Source organism: Calypte anna, chromosome 20 (genome assembly GCF_003957555.1).
Source record: "Calypte anna isolate BGI_N300 chromosome 20, bCalAnn1_v1.p, whole genome shotgun sequence".
Classification (NCBI taxonomy): Eukaryota; Metazoa; Chordata; class Aves; order Apodiformes; family Trochilidae; genus Calypte; species Calypte anna.
The window spans coordinates 14,754,258-14,776,279 of record NC_044265.1 but is presented as its reverse complement, the minus strand read 5'-3'; the positions used below and the strand labels follow the sequence as shown (position 1 = coordinate 14,776,279).

The 22,022-nt window shown below is 58.8% G+C and overlaps 3 protein-coding genes across 3 annotated transcripts; 1 reads left to right on the top strand and 2 right to left on the bottom strand.

Annotated features, from left to right (window-relative positions):
• Positions 1-384: 384 nt before the first annotated feature.
• On the bottom strand, positions 385-11,394 carry PCIF1 (PDX1 C-terminal inhibiting factor 1). Its single transcript, XM_030462919.1, has 17 exons — positions 11,268-11,394; positions 10,940-11,042; positions 8,135-8,273; positions 7,891-8,015; positions 7,271-7,408; positions 6,880-7,010; positions 6,496-6,650; positions 6,128-6,275; positions 5,885-5,968; positions 5,068-5,167; positions 4,733-4,895; positions 3,733-3,905; positions 3,537-3,623; positions 2,884-3,068; positions 2,526-2,619; positions 2,185-2,360; positions 385-1,439 (listed from the first exon to the last, which is right to left on the bottom strand). Exons 3-17 carry the CDS (start codon positions 8,256-8,258, stop codon positions 1,193-1,195), a joined length of 2,130 nt encoding a protein of 709 aa, XP_030318779.1. The 5' UTR covers positions 8,259-8,273; positions 10,940-11,042; positions 11,268-11,394; the 3' UTR covers positions 385-1,192.
• Positions 11,395-12,859: 1,465 nt separating this feature from the next.
• On the top strand, positions 12,860-17,244 carry PLTP (phospholipid transfer protein). The gene is made up of 16 exons (XM_008497901.2): positions 12,860-13,140; positions 13,843-13,958; positions 14,144-14,243; positions 14,324-14,452; positions 14,585-14,740; positions 14,880-14,943; positions 15,075-15,138; positions 15,248-15,339; positions 15,477-15,653; positions 15,818-15,877; positions 15,964-16,125; positions 16,274-16,341; positions 16,437-16,479; positions 16,634-16,697; positions 16,774-16,850; positions 16,940-17,244. Exons 2-16 carry the CDS (start codon positions 13,850-13,852, stop codon positions 17,069-17,071), a joined length of 1,497 nt encoding a protein of 498 aa, XP_008496123.2. The 5' UTR covers positions 12,860-13,140; positions 13,843-13,849; the 3' UTR covers positions 17,072-17,244.
• A 317-nt stretch (positions 17,245-17,561) lies between these two features.
• On the bottom strand, positions 17,562-21,802 carry CTSA (cathepsin A). Its single transcript, XM_008497756.2, has 15 exons — positions 21,716-21,802; positions 21,332-21,492; positions 21,147-21,258; positions 20,980-21,030; positions 20,672-20,758; positions 20,426-20,581; positions 19,966-20,057; positions 19,584-19,668; positions 19,379-19,470; positions 19,111-19,189; positions 18,864-19,012; positions 18,717-18,792; positions 18,518-18,607; positions 18,298-18,399; positions 17,562-18,184 (listed from the first exon to the last, which is right to left on the bottom strand). The coding sequence occupies exons 1-15, from the start codon at positions 21,770-21,772 to the stop codon at positions 18,101-18,103; spliced, it is 1,473 nt and encodes a 490-aa protein (XP_008495978.2). The 5' UTR covers positions 21,773-21,802; the 3' UTR covers positions 17,562-18,100.
• Between the last annotated feature and the right edge of the window lie 220 nt (positions 21,803-22,022).

Sequence of the window (22,022 nt, the reverse complement as noted above, 5' to 3'; positions counted from 1 at the left end):
CCTGGAGCTTCCTCATCTCCTGGTTTTAACAAAAAAACCTTCAGACCAATGTGATGCCTGCTGAGGAACACAGCCCACAAGGATGTGGGACCCCAGGCTTCCAGGCAACACCAGACCACCTGGAGCTGTTCTCCTTTGGGACCAGCCAGGGAGGACTGGGGTCACAGTGCCTGTAGCTTGCCCTGATGGCGAGGGGGCAAAGCTGGAACTACATCAGGTTGGTTTATGGGGTTCACACTGCTTGCTACGAAATACAAATCCACTTGGTGAGCTGCAGGACAGGTCAGGTGACAGAGAACTGTTTTAAAAAACCCCACCTTCTATACCTTTCAGTCAGAGAGGGCAGGGGTCCCTGGCCAACAGAAGGAAGGCACGGACGCGGGGCAGAGCTGTATGCTGGTTTTAATGTTCCTAAGAACTAGGAAACAGAAATCAAAAATAGACTTTGCTCTTCTTGATAAAAGTAATAAAATGGTTAGCGGTGTTAAATTAACCCTTACAAAACAAAACCCAAGGAGGTTAAATAAAGCCCAGAGGCTCGGCATAAAAACCACAACGACTACAAAACAGCTGCAAAGACGTCTTTACACACCAAAGAAATTCCTCTGCTCCACTCCTCCCTGCTATGGTACACAGCTTCGGTGAACAAGGGACTCACACATGGGAAAGAAACACGGATGCAATGGGAGCAGCCCCGCCAGCAGCGCGGGTGCCACGGACAGAATTATTTACATTATGGACACGGAGCTGTGCTGGTGCCGGTGTGGCTGTAGGAGCCCTTGGGCTCTGCACTCCCTCCTCCTGCCAGTGCCGGGTTGCAGCCCGGGACCCTCAGATGTGGTGCTGGGTGCTGAGCACTGGTGCTTGCCATCTGTCCCTCCATCCTTCTGCCCGTGCCTGTGTCCCAGCTCCGGCTGCCCCTTCCCTCGGGCATCCCGGCGTTGAAGGGGCTCCCCACTCCTCCTGCCGTGCCGGGCCCCTTCGCCCCCCAGCCAGGGCCGCAGCCGAGCCCTCTCTCCCCATCAACGCCCCCAGCGCTGCGGGCAGCTGCAGTTTGCAGGGGAAAGCAGGAGCCGGGAAGCTGCTGCGCAAGAGTCCCCCGGGGCGGAGCTGCGCAGCCCGCAGTCCCCACTGCCCCGCCGGCCTCCTGGGGGCTGCCGGCACCTCCCCTGCTGTCTGGCACCTCTGCCCCTTAGTTCGGGTTCGTCTCCCGGCTGCTACTTTGCTCTCGGCCCAGCTCCCGCTCTTTGTCTGCTGTGGAGGAGGAGGAGGAGGAGGATGATGATGACGAGGAGGAGCTGTGGGTCCGGCCCGAATGTTTGTAGGCTGCAACAAGCTCCTGCAGCCGCTCTGGCGTGGGCTCCCACTTGGCAAAGCCTGCGCTGTTCTGCAGGAAGAGGACAGCTGTGTTGTGCACGGCCTTGTAGTACATCTCCTCCCTGCAAGGGAAGACAAGAGGCTGTCAGCACTGCCCCAGGGTCACAACTTCCACCTAGGCCCCAACCCAGCACTTGCCCCTCTTCCTGGATGCCATATTTAGGACAAGTATTCATCTCTGTCCTTTCCCCTCATCATTCTGAGGAGGGCAGGCAGAGCACAGCACCAGGCACTCCCAAGGCAGAGGCTCTAGAGCTTTCACACAGGTGCTGATGCTGGCTGGCTACATTGCTCCACGAGTACCTGCAGTGGGGCATCAATGTCCCTTCAGGGGAGTCATCATGGGGAGCAGCAGCCTTGATCAGTGACAGAGAACTCAAGCATTTATGCCCTTGTTACTTAAACAACCTGCTGGTTGAACTTGCTGCTCATCTTCCTCTGTGGACCAGGACCCTTCCTAGTTCTTGCTTCTCCCCTGTGACATTGAACTGCTGTCACATTTGGCCACCCAGGACTTGCTGCTCACCAGGGCTGACAGAGGGACATGGATGATCCCCACGTGTGACCTGCTCAGACTGGACTCATACCCGAGGAACTCACCACTCATTAAGTTTTTGTTAGTGAAACACCTCAGTGGTCACTGAAAGAATGTGAAATTCAGAACGCTCTTTATGCCTGTCTTAAAACCCCCCGGGTGACCAAGCACTGCGGTTTTCCTTGCCTGCTCCCTGCTTCCTGTGGGATAGGGTATTCCTGTCCTATGGCATCAGAAATGTGTTCCCAGGAGGACCTGAGCTGAAGGCCTACTTTTTGCAGACGTGCTGTGAGCCGCTGCGGTACTCGTGGTCGAAGGCCGGCAGGATGAGCTGGTGCCGCTTGAACTTGCTCTGCTCCATGCGGGTCAGGGCTGGCGTGGGGGGGTCCCGCCACTCGGGGATGAAGACAATAAAGGAGAGAGGCTCACTTGAGTTCTCCAGGAGTTTCTAGCTCAACAAGAGAACAAACAGCCTCAGTGCTGGCTGAGCAGTGACATGTCTAATGAATCCCAGGGGAAGGGACTTGTGCCCCAGCAGTCACTGTCCTGCTGTGAGGGAGCAGTGGGCAGGGAACGGCTCCATCCGAGCTGCTCCACAGGTGACCCAACATACCTCGAAGTGAGAGACCATGGCATCCATCAGCTCCTCACAGAATGGAGGGTTTGCCTCAAAAGAGCCACTTATAGGGAAGAAATCCAGGCATGGGCTGGAAAAAGGCAAAGATCCCTCTCAGAGAGGCTGGAACTCTTGATTTTGACACCTTCAAAAGCATCAGTTTCCTCAGAAAAGGCCACCATGCTCTCAGAAGCCTGAGCCACAACCTCCAGGCCAACCTGAAGCCACCATCCCTCCGAGCAGACATCACACAGCCAGCTCCTGCCCTGAGCAGGGACACGTCCACCCGTCCTGAGCCATCGCAGGTGCGTGCACATGCACCCACGCAGAATCACAGCAAAGGCAAAGGACTCACCCCCTGGATCCAAAATACCCGTCTGTATCCAAGAAGGCCGAACAGTACTGTTTAAAATAGCAATTCAGAGGTGAGGCAAAGCACTCAAAGCTCACTCCGAAGAGCTTGTGGAGGGCTTCAAAGACATGGACGGGAAGCGCGCCCTGCAGACCTGTCCCTTCGTACAGACCCACGCCGAACATCATCTGAGGAGAGTAAACTGGGGTGAGCTGTGCCTGCACTTGGTGTTCACTGACCATGGACCCGGGCCACGCGTCCATGCACCCACTCCTCTAGGTATGCAGGGTCCCCTTGGCCTTTCTCAGATTTATGTACGTCCCCTGCATGTACCCAAGAATGTCCTTCATAGGTTTCATTCAGCTCAGGCCCCACAAACTGCCCATTCCCACATGTACCTCTCACGAATCTTCATCTGGCTCTGGTTTCTCTCATAAAAATTTATCCTTACCCATGCTGAGGTCTCCTGCCAAGATCCCAATTGCTCCCCAGACCACAGTCCTACCTCAGAACACTGAGAGCAGACAAGGGACCCAGTTTAAGCCCTATTTTGTATCAGGCTCCCAGAACTGTGGACCTCCCCCAACCAACACCCATAAGTCCAGTTCCCCACTATTAAACCACCTTTCTGATGTACAGCTGTGAGGAGACCATACCTGGTATCGACGGAGAAGGCACCAAACCCTGGGCAGAAACTTTTCAAAGCCAGAGTCGTCAATGCAACTGTACCGATAGAGGAGCCACTAGAAGGGAAAGCCACATGCAAAGGGGAGATAGTGACAGGGGGATCATGACAGAGAGGGACAGTTCACAGGCTGTGCCACCTGGGAAAGATGGGCAGCCAGCCCTTACCAGCTTGCTGAAGTAGTTGCGGCTCACTTTCACCATCTCCCCCTTGTAGCGCACGCAGGCCACATTGTTCTCCATGTGCATCTCCACGCTGGGGAGTGGTGGGGAGGGGATGGCCAATCTCACTGGGTAACAGTACACAAGCCTGTCCTGGACTTCAGGGGCTTCTACCTCAGCTATGGAGAATAAAGAGGCAGCCTGTCACGATCCAAGGATGTTCCAAACAGATGTTCCATCAAGCACAGGAAGAGAAAGAACTTCCCTGCAACCTTGCAGGTGCCCATCAGGGAGAGCAGCTGAACCTCAGCTTCAGCAGGAAAAACAAGTGTTCATGGGAAAGATCGGGCAGAAGGAACCACAGAGCCACTCCGGTGGGAAGGCAAGCAGCAAAAACAAGTGACAAAAGGCAGATGCTGGGATCTGAGAGCGAGGACTCAGAAAGGAAAAGTATGACAGAATGGCGGTGATGACAGAAGCAGGGACCATGGAAGAAAAAGGTAACAGGGGGCAGAAGTACAGACATCAACTAGGAAGAAAACAGGTAAGGATGAAGCAACACAAATCCTCTGCTGGGAAAGGAAGGGTGCACAGTGAGGAGGCAGAATAGTGCAGAGGGTGCTTAGAGAAATGTGACCAAGGAGAATATAGGGAGGAGAGAGCACTCAGCATTTGGGAGTGACAGCAGCACCCAGGAGTTCATGAAGGAGCAAAAACACATGGTCCAGGGAAGTGAACCAACACCCTGACAAGCTACTGACTCCCGACAGGTCACACACATTGCTGGTATCTGACATTACAACTGGTGACCATACCCAGTGGAGGGCACCATGTGAGAGCACTGTCTGACTGTCAGGCCAACGCTGGTCTGGCTATTCCTGTCTCTACCAAGTTCCACCCCACGGCCTCAGAGCAGTTTCCCCAGCAGACAATATGACTGTTTGAACCAGGACACTGCCTTCAGCCCAGTGCTGCAGCCCTGCAGCCCTCTGAAGCCGCTGCATACCAGATATATTGTTCTCTTTGAGGATGGCAAGATGTTTCTCCCGGATCCGCTTGACGTACTCCAGGGATATGTAGTAAATCTTACTGCAGATGCCTTCCACAGAGTCCTTTGCTGCAGCAGACACATGGGGCCCACATTGTTTACGTAAGTGCTCCAGGCGGTCCTGCAGAACCAGAGAGCAGAGCCCCTTAGACAACCCACCCCTGCTCCCTGGAGCCTCCCCTGTCACTCTTATCCGAAAAGGGGCAGGCGGGCTGGGGCAGTCTTTGGGGCCAGAAGGACCTTACTCCATCCCCCTGCCCCTCCCCTGGCCACATGAGCAGGGGGACACTGACCATGTAGTCCTCCTTAGAGGCAGAATGGTCCCGTCGCAGCCAGCTGAAGGTGTCCTCTACATTCCACTTCACCACCTTCCTGCTGTCTGGTGAAGCACTCCTGAACGAGGAGAAGCAGAATTTAACCCACGGCTGCATGGCAGTCTATTCCAGCTCACCACAGGCTTCTGCCAGCAGGGAACACAGCTGCTGACACATCCTCCAGGCCTTTGGAAAGTGCTACCAGATATCTGTATGACTAGGGACTGCCACGCTCTCTGCTCTCTCCAAAACACAGTGCAGCTGTCTGCTGTCCTTGCTGCAACCGAAGAGGCAGACAAAGTATTTATGTGGTGGAAATGGCCCCTTTTGATCTTGCTTCTCATTTTCAAATGCAGCCACTGCCAGGAACCTGTGACTCTGAGAAAACTTCCCCATTAGCAACCTTTTTATTTTCCCCAAAGGCTACCTTCCTGTGGCAGAACTCGTCAGGAACATCATATATAGTGTAATGAAATACCACTCAAAGCTTGCTGCTCTTTGCCAGCAGCCCAAGCATCCCTGTGTTAGCCCAGATCAATGACAGCAGGAATTCCATGTCTGGTGTTTCACAGGCTCTCTCTTATCTTTGCATAGGTTCAGTTTCCCAACATCAGATTTTACTGTAACTCTGCTATCAAAAGATGCCTCCAGCACTACTGTTTTTTTACTTTATTTTCCTAACCTTGCTTTCTTCAGGAAAACAATGATCAACAGTGAATAAGGAGGGATGCTGCAGCCCCTTCTGGAAGTCCCTACAGCCTTTTTCTCTTTCCTAAACTCTAACAGGAACTCCCACCTGGATTCAATGAGCCTTTTTGCAGCCTCGGCATACTTGAAGAGCAGTCTCTTAGCTTCCTCACGGAACTTGATTCTGGATAACCTGAGGTAAGGATAGAATCACACACATCAGATCTACTGCTGCCATGAAGGCACAGAGACCAGCACCCTACCACTGAATCAGTCACAATAAAACACAAAAGCACAGAACAACAGCAGGCAGACTAACATCCCAGGAAAGTGCCCTATCTCGGAACAGTACCTGATGGGAATGTCATTCATGATCTCTCTGAACATGGAAGGAGACACTACTGGCTCGCAGTCACTGGGTAAAAGAGGATCTGTCCCTTTGTCAACCACCTTCCTCTCCAACATCCAGCGATTGAAGGACTCCCTTGGGGGGTCAATCCCTGGAGAAGCACAGAATGGGTCATGTCAATATAAAGAGATGCCCAGAAGCTCTGGTAAGGATCATCACGATGGAGTTCTGCCTTCTGAGTTTAAAACCAACAATGTCACAACTGCCATGAAAACAGATGGCAGTGATGAGACAGACATAAACCAGAAGGAAGAAGAGCACCATACTGCAGGTCTGAGAAGACAATGGAGGGGAACCCAGCAGGAACTCACCTTCTCGCTGCTGGCAGAGCTCACGATAATGCTGACGCAGCTTGAGAATGAGCTGAGATCGGAGCAGCTCCACCTCGGGGTGTGGAGAAAGCACTTCAGATGGTGCTCTCTGCTTAATCACTGCATTTGTCTGAATATCCAGGTCCCAATATATTCTGTGGCAGAAGCAAATGTCATCAGAATAGACAGATCACTGGCTAACTACCAAATATTACTTACTTCTGAAGATGCTTCCTTTGGCTATTTCACCAGCCAGGAAATTGAACTATCAAGACTCCTTGCAGAGATCTATGCAGGTGTTATGCCCCCCAAAAACATCTAGAAAACCAGGTGTCTCTAATCTACCACCAAGGAAAGGACAGAAGAAATACCAAGATAACTCACTCAGTTGGTCGTAGAAGAGCTGCCTGCTGTTTATCTTCAGGTGAAACACACCATGCCTTCAAAACAGAGGTTCCTGGAATACTGGGAGAGCTGGGGACTGATTGTGCAGCTGGGTTCACTTGGATGTCCACCTGGGTGTGCGAAGGATGAATTACTGAATTACAGAACTGCATATGCATATGAATTACCAAATTACAAAGATGGGTTGGGGGGGAAGCAGCACAGTTCATCTAACAACCCACACCAGGACACCACTCAGGACACCCCAGGAACTTCTACACTTTGAGCATCAGCTGCTGCGGTGCGAGTTGTACCAGAGCAGCCTGACCTTGCACAGTTCAAAAAGTTATGGCCCTAAGCTCCAGACCACCTAGGTTTCAGTTTGACTCACCTTGGGCTTTTTCACACTGTTGCCACTCACTGAAACCTCTTCAGAGAATCTCCTCTTCCTTTGCTTGCTCTCCACAGACGTATCTATCACCCCACTTTCCAGTGGCATTGGAGCCGCATTCAGTCCCAGAGGGTCTGACTATGAACATCCAAACAACAGCCTACATTAGTTCATCAGTAAATGCACTCATCTGCAATCACCAGCTGCCACTGCAGAGGCCCAGACTAAGCCCCCCCCAACCTCCCAGTTCACTGCCCCAGGCTCCCACGTGGAGAGAAATCAAGACACAAGTACTCACACCCACAGAAAGATAAAAAATACTATTGTGTCTGCGTGGGGTATTGTCTGTGAGGTTCTTTGTTTGGGTTTTTTTTTCAATGAGGAAAACCCCACAATTCCACCAGGCTAAGTGTTCTGTGAGCAGTGCAGTACGCCTGCACAGCACTACTCAAGCCTGCATCCAAGGAAGGAACATTTCAACAGAAGCATGGTAGACCCTAGAACAGGCAAGGAGTTCTAAAGGCAGAGAAGAGCTTCCCACATGAGACTTCAAGTCCACAGGACCACGTCACTTGCCCCTGCAGTACTGGCACAGCCACTGGAGATGAGGGCTCACTTACAATGACATCGTGCTGTCCCAGAACAGGCATTTCCCACAGAGATTGGTTGGTGAAGCGATTGAAGTAGTAAGGGCGGTTCTCCCGCTTGCTCCAGCACTTCTCCCAGCCAGCCTGCACCAGCTCATCTGAGGAGACATTGAGAGTCAGGAGCAAAGCAGTCCTGAGCAGGAGCCCTGCCCTTCAGGTCCCACAGCACACTCTGAAGCACACGCCTGGGTCCCGCCCTGCCTCTCAGGGTCGGTACCTGGCAGGTCCTGCACCAGTCGCATGGGTTTGGGGGAGCTGGGCTGGTTCTGGTTGGAGGTGCCAGGTGAGTGACTCATGAGAGATGCTTCCTCCGCAGGGCTTCCGTGATTCTCATTGGCCATTTCTCAGCAACCACACTGGAAAAAAAAAAATACAGAAAATCCGTGTTACAGCAGGAAAGGTCCCGGATCCACTTGGCCCACTTGGCTGCAGCACTACGAGTTCATTCTGACAGCAGACCTGGGGTTTGAACCAGCACACACAAAACAGGACCTGAGCCTTGGGAAACACCTATTATCCTGGATACAGCTAACTATGAGGAATGCTGAGCTTCACATGGTGTCAACAAGGGCATTCTTAAGGCCAGCATTCAAAATACTCACTTTTCAGCTAGGTATCTCCTAGGACTGCAGTGGCTGATCTCACACATCAGGACTGAGAGCATAAAAAAATAACATACACTCGTCTGTGAACATACACCACCTTCTGCCACGCTAATATTACCAGTCATCTCTGATCTGTTATCCTGGGAGACAGCTTAAATCAACATTTGCACACACAAAACTGCACATAACTTTAACAAAAGGCTTTTACTGGAAAACTTCTGCTATATAAAACAACCCCAGTGATTCACTAATAAAACCTCCTGTGGTTCAGAGGACCACAGGGTGGGAGTCAGGAGCTCCTGAATTATTTCTTTCAGTACATCCCAGACTAGCTGTACGCCCTCATCCAGGCTAGTGAAGCCTTCCCTACTTTTTCATCTGCATAACAACAGCTATGCAAAAAAAGGTCTGTTGAAACAATAATGCTCATCTTAATCATAATTTAGTGTTGCCAGCTGAAGAGAAACAGCCAGGCTTTTCCTCTCTTAGTCACCAGGGAAGTTTCTGCAGCACGGCAGACTGCTCCTCTCTGGCAGCCCTAAATACACTGTCAACAAACTGGGGCAAAAAAGGCATTTACCACCTAACTCAATTACCTAACTCCACTCAGCTCTTTGGAGACACTCTCTGCAACACCACAGTTAGGATTACAGCAGCACTGCTTGTAGGCACAAGTGTGTTTTTCAACTGAACCCAATGGCAGCCCCCACACCCTTGTACATCATCTCCTCAAAGTTATTTTGGATTTATCCACCCTTTTCCCCTTCCCATTCATAAATACTCTACTGGCTATTCCAGAAGAGCAGAAACAATGACCAAGAAGTGGCAGGCACTAGCTGAGCTGTCTGTAGGAGTGTCTGTGGCATCAGTGTGGCACGGCCTGGCACTGAGGAACACCTGGCCCTTCCAGCACCTTGGAAGGTGCTCCCGTCCTCCCAGAGTAAGACTGGAAAGGTGTGGACACTGCAGAAACCCGGAGTTTCAGTCTCTGCTCAGAACTAAGCAGATAACAATAACCAAGCCCAGAGGCAAAAGCAGCCACTATGGAGCACACTAATGCAATCATGGACATTTAATCACCTCAGCAGGTGAGTGCTGCGCAATCTTTGTTTACTCACACCTCCACCTGAACTCCAACCCCGCCGTGCCCTCTGCAGTCACTGCACTCCAGAGGCAGGGCCAGCCCAGACACCTCCAGGGGACGTGACTCTGTGCCGGGGCTGTCGGTGTCAGGAAGCCCACAGGAGCCCGAGGGGCCCATCACGCAGCGCTGCAGGTGCAGCAGCTTTTGAGGAATATTTAGAGCTCCTCCTCCTTAAACTAAAAACAGATTTGCACATGCAGCTGCGATGTGCCCAGCACGTTACACAGACAAGTTACAATGAGCTGGTGCCTACTGATAGGGACCTCCCTCAGTGAGCCAAGGGGGTGCTTCAAGGAGTTAGAGGTAGCACAGGGTATCGAGACCTTCCCGAACTGGGCACCACACACCTGCCGAGGCAACTTCCCTGTATCATACAGGGCTTGCTGTTTCTGCCTTCTCCCATTTGTGGATAAGCTAGAATGGGGGAAGCAGACAAGAAGCTTTATTGCTTGATCAGTGTTGATGAGTATTAAACTCAAGTACCCTTAAGATCTGGGAACAAGAAAAAACAAGCTAAGAGGAATTCTAACAGAATCAACTCTACTTTTATATAACTAGTGTTGGGACTTAGACAGTGAAAGGCATCCAGAGTGAGCATTTTATGGTGGTCACGGTATTGTTTTTATACACCACGGCAATGCATACAGTACTTGACAGACACAGTAGAACGCTGTCCCTGCCCAGAGAGCTTACAACCTAGGAGCAGCAGCACGACCAGACACCACAGCACGGTGGGAGACACGGAGTTAAGAAGTACAGCCAACAGGATCATTGTTTGTTTCCATTTCACCGAGGCGGTGTTTTACACACGGCAACAGCAAGTGCAGACAAAGAAGAGCAGCAACAGCCCCCTGGGGCACGGCAAGGTTCTCCCTCACCCCACAGCCATCCTCATCCCAACCCACCGCCTCCTTCCAGCAGCGTTTCTCCCGCTCCCCACAACCGGCCCTTGAGCCCGGCGCGGCGGGATGGGACGGAGTGAGCAGAGCCGGGAGCTGCCGGGGCTGCACACACCCGTGCGGCGGGCACACACTGGGGACCCGGGGCCGGAGGGAAAGCCCGCGGCCGGGCAACGGGTCAGCTGCAGGGCTACCCTCCCGGAGGCGGTGACGGGACGGAGCTCCTCGGCGCGGCGGGCCGGGACCGGCGGACAGCCAGGGGCGCGGGGGCCCAGAAAGTGCGGAGCGGAGGCGGCGGCGGCGACAACTCTGCAGGCGGGACCGGAGGAGTCCGGGGGCGCGGCCCAAGCGGGCCCGGGCAGGCGAGTACTTACGGTGGCGGGCTGCCTGGCGGAACGCGTGGCCGTCGCTCCGTGCTCGCAGCGCCGGGGCCGCATCCTCATAGCGGGGCGCCCCGCGCCTGACCCGCGGGGTTCTCTGCGGAGACAGGAGGCCGTTACGAGGGAGGAGCCGCCGGCCGCGCAGGCGCGAGGCTGCTGGGAGCTCGGCGACCGGCGCAGCCGAGGCGGGCGCAGCGCCGACGGCGGCCGCGCTCTAAGATGGCGGCCGCGGGCCTGCGCCGCCTTCTCTCTGCCGCCCGCCCGCCCACCACCCCTCCTCGGGCTGCGGGGCGGGTCCCGGCCGCGCGGGAGCGCCGCTTACCTGGGCGTGAGGTCGGGGGCTGTAGGCACCGGGCACCGCTGCGTCTGCCGCCGCCGTCCCACCTCCGCCTCGCCCGCCCCGCCGCCGCCATCTTGCGCCGGGACCGCGGGACGCCGCTGCGCAAGCGCGAGGCGCCCCGCCCCGGGCACCGCGCAGGCGCCGCCGCGCGCAACCCGCCAGGAGCACGCGCAGTGCCCCGCGCCCCGGCGGTGGCGCGCGCGGGAGCGGGGGCGGTGCCATGGCGGGGGGGGGGTGGGGGGTGGCGGCCGGACCGCTGCGACACGGAGCTGGGACCGTCCCGACCGCCCCGCTCTGGGCACGGCCCCCATGCTATTTCGGGAGCCGCAGCCTGGCCTTGCTGCCCGCCCGCCGCGGGCGGTTCCTCTCCCGGGCGGGGCACGGCCGCAAGCGTTCCGCACCAAAGGGGCCTTTGAAGTGCGGCGGCGCCGGGGCGGAGCGGGCGGGCGGTGGCAGCGACAGGGCCTTGATGTGCCGGCGGCAGCGGCGCAGCTGGGTGCCCGCAGCGGGGCTCCTTCCTCCCGGCCGCCGCCTCAGCCCGAGCGGCTCCTGTCCAGGCGCACCCGCCGGCACCTTCCTGCCCGCTCCTTCCGTTGTTCAGTTGTTCCACAGGGCCGGGTTCGTTCGGGCAGCGGTGTGCTGCGGCCCCGTACGGCGCTGGGCAGCTGAGCTATGGCCTCTGCCCGCTGGGCAGGCGGTGGACATCGACGTGTGATGGGCAGGCAGGGGTAGCCCGGGGCCTACAGCCCCCAGCCCGTCCTGCTCTTTACCTCCCCGCTGCCCGAGGGGCTTTGCCTTGCCCCGGGCGGCAGTGTGACCTGCTGGCTAACCCGGGAGTCCTGCCCTCTGCTCCGAGAGCAGCGGGGTCAGTTTAACGAGTTAATGCTGGCCAAGCAATTCTACAGAGTTAAGTGCTGTGTAAGCACTGAGCTTCCCTGCGCTGGGCACAAGAGCCCGGCTCAGTCCTCCGGCACCGATAACCCCCTCGGAGTGAAGAGCCGGCTCAGTCCAGACCCTCATTGCACAGCCTGGGGGGAGAGGGGACACGGAGCGACAGTGCGAAGCCTCGGGGGAGGCTGAAGGGATGGCGAGGGTAGGGGCAGCCCCTCGGCTATCCCCGGGGAGGATGTCCCGGGCTGTGGAGCTGCTCATTCAGCTGGGTGGTGGCAGGGGCAGGATGGAGCAGGACGGCAGCGCCGTGGCACGCTGAGCCTGTGCCGCTCTCGGGGCCATGAGCCCAGGCAGCAAGCTGGCGAGTCCCGGCAGAGCCACACGTCCCGCAGCACTCCAGCTGCCCGGCTCGGAGCAGAGCAGCCGGCAGCCTCGGCGTCTCTGCACGGAGCTCACCTCGCAGCCGGACACAAATCAGCCTCCATCGGGGCCTGTGCGGGCTCCGGTGCTGGCACAACGGCCGCGGGCCGGGCTGCACCGGCGGAAGGCGGCTGGGGGAGCAGGGGGGGCTTCGTCTGGGGGTCTGCCCCGATGTGACAGACGCCGGGGGTCCCTCGCCGGGCTGAGCCGGGCCGGGGACGTGGTGCGGGATGCAGGGAGCCGTGTTTTCGGGGGGAGGAAAGCTGCTCAGCTCCAGCCCGGGTCTCTGAGCCCCCCGCTGCCTTTCTGCCCCCGCTGGCAGGCAGCCAGGGCTCGGCATGCTGGAAACCTGTATCCTCCCCGTCCCATCCCACTGTCTCCTCCCAGCTGTGGGCTTACAAGGAGTGGCAGCTGGTGGGGTATATAAAAGCAGAAGAACCTCAGTCATATCCAAAGAAACTCCTGGAGCTCCTCATACTCCTTCCCCTCCAGCCTTCACGTGATCTAGCTTCCCCACGCAGGGGAGCCAAGGACAAGCCTCACTGTAAGTATCCGAACTCAGCCGGCGTTATTCAGGCGAGCTCTTGGCTCCATGCACGGCCACGGGGCAGGGTGGCGGCTCTGGGCCCCGGACCGGAGGGTCCCTGTCCTTTCCTTCCCAGAGAGCCGGGGGGAAATGCTGTGGGGGAGCCCTGGAAGTCCCCACAATCTATCAGGGAGCTCTGCCTGTTTCTGCTGGATGAGCAGGCTCCAGCTCCTCTCTCAGCACAGCACCAGAAGCATGGAGGGGGGAAGGAAAGGGGACAGGCACACATCCCTATGGGGGGGGCTGCCCGGGGGGGCTATTAGGGCTATAGGGCAGCCCCACAGGAGGCGGCTTCCTTCTCTGGGGGGTGCTGGGTGTCCCCACGGCCGCAGAACAAGCTGGGTTCATGCCTTGCTGTGCAGTTTTGGGGACTGGGTGTGTTTGGGACACTTCTGGGGGCAGCAGGAATGTTCCCAGGGAATGTGACTAGCCCCCGGGGGGGGTCCCTGCTGGGGGCTGTGCTGCTCGTGGGCAGCTGGTCTATGGGGGTTTAGGAGATGCGTTGGGAGATTTTAGAGTGTGGGGAGTCACAGGGTATGGACCCCCCTGCCCCGGGCCTGTGAGCAGGCTGGGCAGCAGCAGCCTCTCTCCCAGGGTGGCCAGCTGTGCCCTTTGTGTGTCCCAGGGCTTGTCAGTGCTGACCCTGCTCTCTGCCTCCAGGTGCGAGATGGCTGCCGCCAGCTGCCTCCCCCTGCTCCTCCTGCCCTGGCTGGTGATGGCCTCGCACAGCCCACCTGGCTGCAAGATCCGTATCACCTCCAAAGGGCTGGACCTGGGTAAGAGGGTGGGTGGGACCCTGCTCCCAAGATCTGGGTGAAAGTTGGGCTAGGACACTACTCTGGATGGTGCATCTGGGTATGGCACCGCCTGCCCTGCCTGCATGGATAGCTGGGGGGGCAGGTGCTGCTGGGAGGGTGGCACAGCCTAGCTGCAGCCAGCCCAGACTCCCTTTGCTCTGCAGTAGAGCAGGAGGGACTGCGTTTCGTGGAGCAGGAGCTGCAGAACATGACAGTGTCAGACTTGCATGGGAAAGAGGGGCAGTTCCACTACAACATCAGCCAGTGAGTGCTGCACGCTCCCTGCACATGCAGCTCCCTGCGTCCCTCTGTCCATCTGACCATCTCTGTGCCGTCCCCTGCAGGGTCAAGGTGACAGACCTGCAGCTGGCACATTCCAACCTGCACTTCCAGCCTCAGCAGCACCTCTTCTTCAACATCAGGAACGCCTCCATCAGCCTGCGCTTCCGGAGGCAGCTGCTCTACTGGTTCTTGTGAGCTGCCTCCTGCTCCCCGGGGCTCCAACTGACTCCGTGGCTGGGCTGTGCCCGCAGGATGCCACAGGTGCCCTGCCCTGGAGCTGGAAGGAGCTGTGCACTCCTCTCATCTGCTCTCCTCTCTTCCAGTTATGACATTGGGTCCATCAACGCCTCTGCGGATGGTGTCCGCATCCACACAGTGCTGCAGCTGGCCAAGGATGAGGCTGGGCGCCTGAAGATCTCCAATGTCACCTGCAATGCCTCCATTGCCAGAATGCACGCAGGCTTCTCCGGCACACTCGGGTACACCCAGCCTCACCACAGAAGCCTGTGCCTAGCTCCCCTGCTCTGCATCCACAGGACCTCCCCAGCCCACGCTGGGAGCTTGCATGGGGATGGAGAAGCAGGGATGGAGCCACAGAGCTACTGTTGTGTCCTGCAGGAAGGTCTATGAATTCCTGAGCACATTCATTGTCACAGCGATGCGCTTCCTCCTCAGCCAGCAGGTACAGCTGAATGGAGGCAGGGATAGAGCTGGGGAAGCCTGGCCTTGCTCTGCCTCTTGGCAGGAGGAGGGTCCTGAACCCCATCTGGCCCTGGGAATGATTCCCCACTTAGCCCAGCCCTTGCCTTTCAGATCTGCCCATCACTGGAGCATGCCAGCCTGGTGCTGCTGAACTCCTTGTTGGACACAGTGCCAGGTGAGCACTGGCCTGGGGGAAGGGACCAGACCCTGCTTGCTGTAGGAGGGCAGAGCTGGGCATTGGGCTGCCTGCAGGCTGGGTCAGGACAGCCCATGTCCCCTGGCAGTGAGAAACTACGTGGATGAGCACATTGGGATTGATTACTCTCTCCTGCGGGATCCGGTCATCTCCACGGACACCCTCGATCTAGACTTCAAGGTGAACACTGGATCCTGTCCTACCAACCCCCCAGTCCCCGTGGGAGCAGCTCTGCACCAGTTACATGTTGGGCACCATGGAGTGAGCAAGGGGGGGCTGTGCTATGGCTCCAGAAATGGCTCCTGTTCTTGGTCCAGGGCATGTTCTTCCCCCGGGCAAGAGAGAACCAGAAGCTGGAGAACCACGCAGTGGAGCCGGTGATCAAGGAGACTGAGCGGATGGTCTATGTTGCCTTCTCAGAGTACTTCTTTGACTCCGCCATGCACGCCTACTTCCAGGCGGGTGTGCTGGCCATAGAGCTCCAGGGGGAGAAGGTAAACAGGGCCAGGACCCTTGGCTTTGCATGGGCTGGGGCTACTGCCAGGCAGGAGGGAGGGCCAGGCTTTACCTACAGAGCAGAGATGCCCTACAGGGAGCAGGTCTGCTGGGACCAACAGCGCCTGCTTGCTTACCCTGTGCTGATTTCTCCTACCTGCAGGTGCCCAAGGACCTGGATGTTTTGCTGAGAGCCACCTTCTTCGGGACCATCTTCATGCTGGTGAGAGGAGCATCAGCTGGAGCAGGAGGAGCCCTGGGGCAGAGCTCAGCCCTGCCTCAGCTCACCTGCCCTCCTGTCTTCCCCAGAGCCCAGCTGTGGATGCTCCCCTCCGCCTGGTGCTGCAGGTGTCAGCCCCCCCCCGCTGCACCATCAAACCCTCTGGCACCTCTGTCTCTGTCTCTGCCTTCCTCAACATCTCACTGGTACCCCAAGGCCAACCCCCCGTCCAGCTGTCCAGCATGGCCATGGTGAGTGGGGGGCTGCATGCAGGGGGGAGCACTCCCCATCCAGCATGGGATGGCTCCAGCATCCCAGAGCGGAGGGACAGCAGAGGCTGTGGAGCAGGAGGAGCACTCAGCCACAGCAGGGCTGCCACGTGGCCTCCTCTCACCCTAGGAGACAAAGCTGAGTGCCAAGGTGTTTCTGCGAGGGAAGGCACTGCGCATGCAGCTGGACCTGCGGCGGTATGGCCTGGGCTGGGGTCCCCGGGCTAAAGGGGTCCCCAGGCTGCAGGGAAGGTCCCCTTTAGCCCCTCTCATGGCTGCTTTCTGTCCCACAGGTTTCGCATCTACTCCAAGCAGTCTGCACTGGAGTCGCTGGCGGTGAGCACAGCCCTGCTAGCCCCTGGCCTCCCTTGCTAGCCCCCTAGCCACAGCACAGGATGGGCTTGGGGAGCAGCTGCATGTCACAGGATCCCCACTGTGCCCCCCAGAGCCCTGTGGAGGGCTGCCTGCTCACCCTGCTCCCTCTTCCCAGCTGTTCTCCCTGCAGGCCCCACTGAAGACCCTCCTGCAGCTGACCATCATGCCCATCATTAATGGTAGGAACCATCACACCCAGCCGGGCCTGGGGCAGGAGCTCAGTGACTCCTGGCCTCACCTCATCTCTCCCTGCAGAGAGGACCAAGAAGGGGGTGCAGATCCCACTGCCAGAAGGCATGGACTTCACCAAGGAGGTGGTCACCAACCACGCGGTATGTGGGGGGACAGGGACACCCTGGGCTGTGACAGCAGGGCCCGTGTCACATCCCTGCATGGTGTGCTGATCCCCTTCCCCTTGCAGGGATTCCTCATGGTGGGAGCTGATCTCCACTTCTCCAAGGGGCTGCGGGAGGTGATTGAGAAATACCGCCCGGTTCCCACCGCCCCCAGCGCAGGGCCTGCAGAGCCCAGCGTGGATCCCCACCAGCTCTAGCTCCTTCCCTGCACTGAGGGCAGATCCCGGGCTGGACCCGTAGGTGGGAGGTAGGAAGCAGTTTTCCCAGTGCCACCGGCACTTCCTGGGGGTGGTAGCAAGGTGGAGACAACCGCTCTGGGAACCCCTGCTGCACCCCTTCTCATTACACTAATAAACCACGCGACTCCAAACACGCGGCCTCGCTGCTTGGAGGAGGTGCCCCCCTGGACTGTGTGTGAGGGAAATGTGGGAGGCAGCAGCACCAACGCAGGCACTCAGGGGCAGACACAGCTCAGGGCAGCTGCACATCCCCTCTGGGCAGCATGTTTCCAGCTGTGGGGACCCCTAAAGAGTGGGGGGCACAGACCATAGGCCCCCCCAGCATGGCACACATCAGCACTCACCTTGCCTGGGTCCTCCACATGTGGTGCTGTTCCTTGGGAGAGGAAAGGGAGGAATGCTGAGGTGGCAAGTGGTGTGAGGAGCTGGGCAATGAGGATCGGAGCCACCTGGTTCAGAGGGTTTATTGCGAGCTCCCAGGGGCACAACGTGCCCTGGGCAGTGAGAGGGCAGGGGGATTGTCTTCACAGTAAGGCTCCTTCACTGGGATCGGATGTGGCAGCAGCATGGAGAGGAGCAGGGTCCCCACAGGAGCAGTGCCCAGCTGCCTGCAGCCTGTCTGGGTGCATGCAGGGCAGGGGGAAGTGGTGGGTGCTGCTCCCTCCCTGGGGTAGGCATTGGTAGGGAAGCCATGAGCAAAGTGGTGGCTGGAGCAGGGGCACAGCTCCTCACCCAGCCGGGACAGAGCCCCAGCACTCCTGATCCCCCACCCACAGGCAGCCCCCGGGACTCCTCGTCTGCACCCACAGACAGCCCTGGCCCATCCTGCCAGGCATCGTCCCGTGGGTCTGGGCTGAGCCGGGAGCCCAGCTAGCTGTGGGAGTGGCTGGTTCCTGGCACAGGTGGCCTGGGTGCAGCCCATGGGACAGGACAGGCTGTGCAGGGATACTGGGTGGTGGGGGCAGCCGGGCACTGCCACCGCAGCTCCTAGTAGGGCTCGTTCTTAATGAAGCGGCTGAACATGGTGAAGGCGGCGAGCGGCCGGTCTGTAGGCACCATGTGTCCAGCTCCCTGCAGGACACGGGTGAGGACAGGTCAAGGCCAAGCCAGCACCACCCTGCTCTGGCTGCAGCACTGGTGTCTGGCACACCAGCATCCCTGTCATCCTGAGCCCCCAGCCCTACCTTGACAGTGAGGAAGGCAATGTTGGTGAATTCCTTCACGAAGCCCCCGATCTGGTTCTCACCTCTCTCAGTGTAGAGCCAGGGCCGACGAGCCACCTGCACCTGGGTCCAGCAGCAGCACCCTCAGTGCCAGCCCTGCCCGGGCTCTCCCTGCAGCTGGCCCTGGCACAGCTGAACACGCTGGTGACTGCCCAGCCCAGGCCCTGCCCTGCTCACCTACCTTCTGGCACAGGGAGTCCACAAACCACTCATCCCCGAGGAAGTTGCAGGCCATGTCGACGTCCCCATTGTACACCAGGATCCGGTATTTCTGCAGAGCAGGAGGAGGGTGAGCACTGGGCAGGGCAGAGCCCCACGTAGGCAGGAGGGCTGGTGTGGCAGGGACGGTTCCAGGGCCCAGTGGGTTCCCACACACACACCATAGCTCCAAGCAGCTTCAGGTACTGGTCATTCATCTGCATGTAGAGGCGCTTGTAGCTGCGGTTCACCTCGAAGCTGCAGGGGAAGGGTTGGTGTCAGGCAGCTGCTCCAGCTCATTGGGTCCCTCCCTTCCAGAGCTCACTCACCTGCACACCTCCCACTCTGGAGCCTCGGGGGAGATGTGCAGAGCCTTCCGCACCTCTGGGGAGTTCAGATACGTGCTGAGGGCTGTGGAGTTGGTGCAGGGAGGGTCCATCCGGACCCTCTTCCGGGCTACCGGCATCCGGAACAGGTTCTGGGAGAGTCAGGAGAGTCCCTGCTGCAGCAGCAGCCACACTCTGCCCCACAGGCAGAGGACAGTCACAGCCTGGTGACACGGGTACCTGGGCTCACCTGCCGCCACGAGAACCTCATTGGCATCCGGATGAAGGAGTTGCCCAGGTCATGTGTGATGAGACAATCACCCTCGTACCTGGCATGGGGACAGGACAGTGCTGGAGGAACAAAGGCGCAGGGCCCTCCCTTGGGGAGCCCTCAGCAGCAGCCAGATGTGGATCCCCTGCCCAGCCCACCATGTTTCTTTGTCAGCAGGGACTTCACATGCTACAAACCAAACACAAGCCAGTGCCCAGACACATGTGCCCCCTGGGGCTATTCTCACCTCATGCTCCCAGGGACACCACCATCACAAGGGGCATAGAGGTTGTAGATGTTCAGGCCAGACTCCTCGATTATCTGAATTGCCTCCTGCATCTGCAACGAGCCACAAAAAGAGCTTGGGACTCGGGATGGTCAAAGGACAGTGGACCCACCCAGAGCCAGACACTGGCACCAGGCACGCACTCAGAGGCTCCAGACCCCCTCACCTTGAGTGTGCAGTTCAGGTTGGCATTGTCATGGAAGTTACATTTCCCTTGGGAACAGCAGTAGGCCTGTAAGTCCTTCCACAGCCTAAGGGCAGAGGCCAGAGGCTGGCACTGCACTGCCTGGGAGGGAGCACCCACCCACAGCCATGCCACAGGCTTCCTGCCTCGTGGGCTTGTGGCTCAGCCCAGTGCCCTGTGCACCCCCCCAAAAACCATACCCACAGGAGCTGCTTGGGATGAGGGGCCACCCCCAGAGCCTAGCTGCTGGCCCCAGGCAGGCCAGGAGCTCCTCTCATCCCACAGTAACCCCATCAGCCCCATCCCACACTGTGCCCCACGGGGCACACAGGGACATCGAGTGGCAGCCCTGCTGCTCTCTTACTTGGTCCCCAGCAGGCCATGGTAATAGGCAAAGTACACCAGGGAGTTGTCATTGATCTCGTAGGATGAGAGGCCATTTCCCACAGCGATTCCCTGCGAGGCACAAGGAAAACAAACTTTGTTGTGTTCCTGCTCCCTGCAGGCAGCCGTGGTGTAGGGCAGGAAGCAGATGTGGCAGTGTTTACTGCACGGAGGGAACAGGAGGGGTCGGGGGTGCCAGAGAACACTCCCCTGACTAGCACAGCAGGGACAGATGGACACGTCCACCTGCAGCTGCTGCCAGCACCCCCAGAGAAGATGAAAGGCTGGGGGTCAGACCCACCCCACGTCCCAGCAGAGCCCTGCACATTGGCTGCACAGCCAGTCCCCACCCCAGTGCCATCTGAGAGCCCCAGAGCAAGGCCATGTTGAGCCCCATGCTGCCTGCTCACACTGGCCAGTAGCAGAGCCCAGCAACACACCTTCAGGTTGAGGCTGGGGTCCTGCATCACCCACTCAGCCAGTGTGGGGATGTAGACCCCCCCATAGCTCTCCCCGGTGAGGAAAAGATCGTTTTTGGAGTACTCAGGGAAGAGCCGGAGGAACTCCTTCAGTGCCAGGTAGTTATTGTGAGCAACCTGCAGGCAGGGGGAACCAGGGTCAGGCAGGACCCCTCAGCCAGATGGGTACAGACAGGACCTGGGTCATCATCAGACTGGGTCACTCACCTCAGTGTCATTTGTGGTGTACTTCTTGTTGTCAGAGAATGAGAAGCCGACTCCAGCCGGGGACTCCAGGTAGAGTATGTTGGAAATCTGCAAGGAGAGCAGCACAAGTGGAGGTCAGAGCAGATCCCCCCAGCCCCTCCTGGCTCAGCAAGGCTGGTGGCAGCACCCACAGGTGCCTGGCCTCCCCCAGGGTTGGCTGGGGGGCACATTCCTGCCCCGCTAAACTCGAGAGGAGGGTGTGTGGGACAGGGGGAACCCCTCAGGGTGCCCCCTCTCCCCACAGTCGTGGGAGGTCACAGTGCCTGCACCTTGTTCCAAGCATAGTCATTGTACTTCAGCGTCACTCCATCAGGCTGGATCTGGGGAAGCAGAAGGCAGTGAGGCATGGGTACAGCCAGGCTGGCCCCAGGGGACAGTTTATGCCACAGAGCTGACCAGCCCCCGGCAGCCCCGAGGAATGGCTGCGGCTACTGACCAGGAAGGGGCCGTGCTCTTTCAGGAAGCCCTCCATGGAGCTGCAGCCAGGGCCCCCGTTCAGCCACAGCACCAGAGGGCTGCTCTGGGGGTTGCTCTGGGCCTCCACGAACCTGTGGACATGCGACCCATCAGCACTCTACCCCTGCCCAGCCCCGCCCCGGTACCGGCCCCAGCCCCACGTACCAGTAGTGGAGGTACATGCCCGGCCGGACGCAGAGGTAGCCCGAGAAGTGCCGGAAGGCGGGCTGCTTGGACAGCCCGGGCAGGAACGTCACCTCATGGTCCGAGGGGGCGGCCCGGCTCAGACCCAGCCCCAGCAGCACGAACAACAGCACCGGCCCCATCTGCGAGGGGAGGGAAAAGGGAAGGTCGGGGCCATGCTCGGTGGCAGCGACGCAGCTATCCCCGGTCCGTCCAGGCTCCTCCCGCTCCGCCGGTCCCCTCAGCCCTGGTCCTACCCTGTCACGGCTCCCGGGCCCCCCGGCTCCCTCCCGGACAGCTCCCCCGCCCCCCCGGCCCCGGCCGCTCCCGGTCCCGCTCCCCCTCCCTGTGCCGGAGCCCCCAGACCTCGGCGGCTCCCGGCGCAGCAGGCGCGGTCCCGGCAGGCACATGACACGCGCCCATATGACCTCCGGGCGATCACGTGAGCGGGGTGGGGCCTTGCCTCGGCCAATCAGAGACCACGGGGCAAACGGCTCCGCCCCCGCCCCACTCGCGCACGTGGGAGCGTCCCCGGGACCGAACCGGGCGGGGAGGGGGGGCAGGGGGTGGGTCCCGGTACCGGCCCCGCACCGGAGCCCCCGGACTCCGGCATTGGGGTCGGGGAGGGCCTGGGGGCACGGCGGGGGCGGCACCGGTGGGCAGAGCCGGGTGC